This window comes from Engraulis encrasicolus, chromosome 15 (genome assembly GCF_034702125.1).
Source record: "Engraulis encrasicolus isolate BLACKSEA-1 chromosome 15, IST_EnEncr_1.0, whole genome shotgun sequence".
Taxonomy (NCBI): Eukaryota; Metazoa; Chordata; class Actinopteri; order Clupeiformes; family Engraulidae; genus Engraulis; species Engraulis encrasicolus.
This window is the reverse complement of record NC_085871.1, coordinates 9,970,558-9,975,557: the sequence shown is the minus strand read 5'-3', so window position 1 is coordinate 9,975,557 and position 5,000 is coordinate 9,970,558. Positions and strand designations below refer to the sequence as shown.

Genomic DNA, 5,000 nt, shown 5'->3' with positions numbered 1-5,000 from the left:
CCTCGTTTGTGCGGTTTGGCTCTGCAGGTCCATAAACACAATTAAACTGTTTTTCCTCAAGAGCTCGTTATGATGCTGCTGCTGCTGCTGTGTGTGTGTGTGTGTGTGTGTGTGTGTGTGTGTGTGTGTGTGTGTGTGTGTGTGTGTGTGTGTGTGTGTGTGTGTGTGTGTGTGTGTGTGTGTGTGTGTGTGTACCTTAATCTCCAGTGATTTTAACACACATGTGCTAAAGCAACTCCTCTCCTCAAAAGCCCATCTTGAGCAAACACACACACATGTGCACTCCCACACGCACACGCACACACACACGCACACACACACACACCAGCCCTACTCGTCGGCTCTAATTCAATTAGCTATCATCAGAGCACATTAGGCTACTCGGCAACATCACCCCCACCCCATCCCCCTCTCCTCTCCTCTCCTCATCTCTCTCCTCATCCCTCTCTCCACTCTTCTCCTCTCCTCATCCCCCTCTCCTCTCTTCTCTTCTCCTCTCCTCATCCCTCTGTTGTATCCTCTCTCCTCATGCCCCTCTCCTCTCTCCTCTCCTGTCCTCGCCCCCCTTCCCTCTCCTCTGCTCATCCCCCTCTCCTCTCCTCATCCCCCTCTCATCCCCCTCTCCTCTCCTCTCCACTCATCTCCTCTCTTCATTTCCCTCTCCTCTCCTCTCCACTCATCCCCCTCTCCTCTCCTCGTCCCCCTCTCCTCTCCACTCATCCCCCTCTCCTAATTGAATTACCCTGTAGGGAAATCAGATGATAGTGCTGTTAAGAGCTCGTTAGGACAGGTTACCTTACGCTTACCACACACACACACACACACACACAGACACACACACACACACACACACACACACACACACACACACACACACACACACACACACACACACACACACACACACACACACACACACACACACACACACACAGAGAAAAACACACACACGTGTTTGTGTGTGCGTGTTCACATCAACAACCACCATAGGCTAATCTATGTCTTATCAAGTCAACGGCCACTGGCTTCAAGGGGTGAGTCACCCACCGTTGCTAACCTCCTATGAAGCCCTGTGTAAACTTTAACCACAACAAGAGGTAGGCTCATGTAAACTGGACTGGTATCCAAGGCAACAGATGATGTACCAGATGTGCTTACAACTCTGATGACACATGTTGTCTGAACAGTGTACATCCCCTGACACATACACACATACGCACATGCACACATGCACGCACACACATGCACGCACATGCATGCACGCACCCGCACGCACGAACGCACACAAACACACACACACACACACACACACACACACACACACACACACACACACACACACACACACACACACACACACACACACACACACACACACACACACACACACACACACACACACACACACACACACACACAAACACACACACACACACATACACACCCTGACATCATTCTAAAAACTGTATTTACCCCTGCCAACACACAAACAAATAAAAAAATCACAGTCACAGGCCATTTGGGGCAATGAAGAGTTAGATGCTACGCTCAAAGGGTACAGGAGGGGAGTGACTACTATTCACCTCTCCATCCATATTTTTCCTACAAAGGAAAACCAAAGGATTCGAGCATATGACCTTCTGAGCCAAAGACCAAAATATTCCAACAATTTGCCACAGCTATCCCAACAATGTAGCCATGCCTTCACCATTCAGAGAAGCGGAGGCTCATCACTAAAGGATTCGAGCATATGACCTTCTGAGCCCAAAGACCAAAATATTCCAACATTTGGCTACAGCGATCCCAACAATGTAGCGACGCCTTCACCATTCAGAGAAGCGGAGGCTCATGATCCACTTCAGCAACCCCCATGAAACCACAAACTACCCCCACGGGAGCAAGGGCATGACCTGCAGCTAATGATATCAATAATACCATCCCCTGGGCTCTAGCAGGAATCTTAAGAGTCTAAGGTCGACACTCACTAAACAGACAGGCGCTAGAGCCCGTCTTACAACCTACACATGAATGTCAACTTCTGGTATACTACTGCTGTGAGTACTGCTGTAAGAATACTAGTCTATTGGGCTAGTTGCAATGTATTGTAATGTATACTATTGGGCTAGGTGCAATGTATTGTATACTATTGGGCTAGGTGTAATGTAATGTAATGTATACTACGGGGCTAGGTGTAATGTAATGTAATGTGATGTAATGTAATGTGTACTACTTGCCTAGGTGTAACGTAATGTATATTACTGCTCTAGGCGTAATGTAATGTAGTGCATACGACTGGGGTTCTACCCTAGATGGCCTAGAGAGTGTGCACACTACTACAAACTCAGAGAATCCAACACCAAACATTATGACATTAGAATAGTGTTTCTCAATGCTGGCTCTAAGGGCAATAATCTATTTTATTTTTAGGGAAGAGTTCATACTCAGCCATTGGCAGGCTTGTGATGAGATCAAGGGGGAGTTGGGAGGCTTACGCTGAGGACAAGGGGGCGTTTGTTCATAAAAAGGTCGAGAACCACTGTATTAGAACCTGCCTTATTACTCTCAGAGTCATTAGATGACAAATCAATTTGCTGTTGGGGTTGTGCTCTCTGTGGCACTGGGAGTATGTGCTACTTAAGGATCAGAACCACAGGATCAAACTCTATACCATACATTAGAACCTATTTCACTGCACGGACACGGTCCAAGCAGAGGCGATTCTAGGGTAAGTGGGGGCCCCAAGTGAAAATTCAAAGGATTGTACATTTGCAACAAATCACCAATACCGCAGTTTAAAGTCTTAGTTGTTATTCACCATCTGTAGGCTTGGGAGGCCCAAGCGGCTGCCTGCCTAGCCTGGTGACAAGATGCGCCTCTGGGTCCAAGACCAGTCAGCTCTTGGGGGCTCTCCGGCGATCTTGGGGTTGCATATCTGGGTGACAGGGAGTGTGTCCAATTATACTCTAATAAGAACCTTGCAGTCTTCTACGAACTCTGAGAATCAAACCCTTAGCATCTAAACGTAACCCAGTAAGACACGGCCCCTGTTATAAATCAGCTGTTACCAGAGTGGCAATGACCAACTCGTAATGTATTACTAAAGGCCATGTGTACAGTCATAATGATGTAGTACTATGGTAGTTACGATTTTTCATTGACTATTACAGTGATCCACTGTTGGCTACGAACCTCAGCCATACTGTAGAATGGCCTCACTAATCTGACATAGGAACATGAGGTTGGCCCAGCTCTGGGCCAGCTCTGAGGGCTTGGGGGTCTAGTACATTGTTTCCCAACCTTTTTTGTCTTGCGTACCCCCTAAGCATCTTAGTTGTGCCATGAGTACCCCTAATTCACATACTGTATCGCTTTTTCTGTCCTGATGTGACTGCTCCATACATTTCTTATAATAATAACATTTTTCCAAGTACCCCCTGCAGTGTGCTCGCCTACCCCTAGTGGTACACGTACCCCTGGTTGGGAAACACTGGTCTAGTATAGAGGGTATGCTTCCAATGAGGATCTCCTCTCCTCCTCTGAGAGCTCTCTGTCTGCTGCACTCATCCCCCCTATTTCCTCTAACCAAGTTACAGGAGGCCTTCTGGTGTGTGTGTGTGTGTGTGTGTGCGTGCGTGCGTGTGTGTGTATTTGTGTGCCGTTAAGGATAGCTGTCTGCCTGCTCTCTGTCTGTGTGTGTGTGTGTGTGTGTGTGTGCATGTGTGTGTGTGTGGTGTGCGTGCGTGTGTGTGCGGTGTGAATGTATGTATGTCTTGCAGCACTAATACAGCCACTTGCCAGATCCCTCATTCTCATTATTGAACACCATCATAAATCATCAAATGTATGTGCTTCTGTGTGTGTGTGTGTGTGTGTGTGTGTGTGTGTGTGTGTGTGTGTGTGTGTGTGTGTGTGTGTGTGTGTGTGTGTGTGTGTGTGTGTGTGTGTGTGTGTGTGTGTATGTGTGTGTGTGTGTGTGTGTGTGTGTGTGTGTGTGTGTGTGTGTGTGTGTTCATGTCTGTCTGTGTGTGTGCTCCTCTGTGAATCTAAGCCTAGTTAGAGTTGCAGTTCTGCGATGATAATAATGTGATTCTGAGTCTTTGTGTTAGTGACTTAGTGTGCGTGTGTCTGTCTGGGTCTGTGTGTCTGTGTGTGTGTGTTTTGTCTAAGAGCGACAGCGTGTGCGCTTCTGTGCCTTTGTAAGTGTGTTTTTCTGTGTCTGTGTGTTTGGGAGCATGTGTGTGTGCATGCGTGTGTCTATGCGTGTGTATGTTAGCGAGTGTATGTTAGCAAGTGGAAACTGTATGTCTGTTTTAGGGAGAGGAGAGCGACTGTGAGCGTTCGAGTGTTTTTGTCTAATAGTGTGTGTGTGCTTGCGCGTGTCTAAGTGTGTGCATATCTAAGTGTGCGTGTGTGTGTGCGTGTATGTGTGTTATCAAGTGTGTGTGTGTTTTAGGGAGAGAGACTAAGAGTCAGTGAGCCCTTCTCTCTCTCTCTCTCTCTCCTTCTCAGTGGTGGGGTGGGTAAACGCTCTGCTGGGGCCCTGCCGCCTGCCTGTAAAAACATAATTAATATTTTAGAGTTCGGCAGGGCCCCGCTCCGGCTCGGGGGACCCCTGTCTCTCTTTGTTTACTCTCAGACACCAGCCTGGCCCAAGGTCCCTCCATATGGGAGGGGGGTGGGGGGTGCAGAATGTGTGTAGGGGTGTGTGTGTGTGCGTGTGCGTGTGTGTGTGTGTGTGTGCGTGTGCGTGAGCGTGTGCGTGCGCGTGTGTGTGTGTGGACAAGGAATGGGAGTATCTAATGATTAAGTCACACACACAAGGCACATTCACTCTAGCACGACCAAACACAGAAACACACATAGCACACACACAGACACACACAAAAACACATATACGTATACAGTTCATACCTAGATACACACACACACACACACACACACACACACACACACACACACACACACACACACACACACACACACACACACACACACACACA

At 47.9% G+C, this 5,000-nt stretch overlaps 1 protein-coding gene across 19 annotated transcripts in view; it reads right to left on the bottom strand.

Annotated features, from left to right (window-relative positions):
• tcf7l2 (transcription factor 7 like 2) overlaps positions 1-5,000 on the bottom strand; it is a 159,634-nt gene that overhangs the window by 29,722 nt on the left and 124,912 nt on the right. For 10 of the 19 annotated variants that reach the window (XM_063217002.1, XM_063217003.1, XM_063217006.1 and 7 more), the window contains one exon: positions 2,816-2,932. The exons of the other annotated variants lie outside the window; for them this stretch is intronic. In XM_063217002.1, the coding sequence (XP_063073072.1) occupies positions 2,816-2,932 (117 nt within the window). The remainder of the gene's footprint in view (positions 1-2,815; positions 2,933-5,000) is intronic. 19 annotated transcript variants of the gene reach the window in all.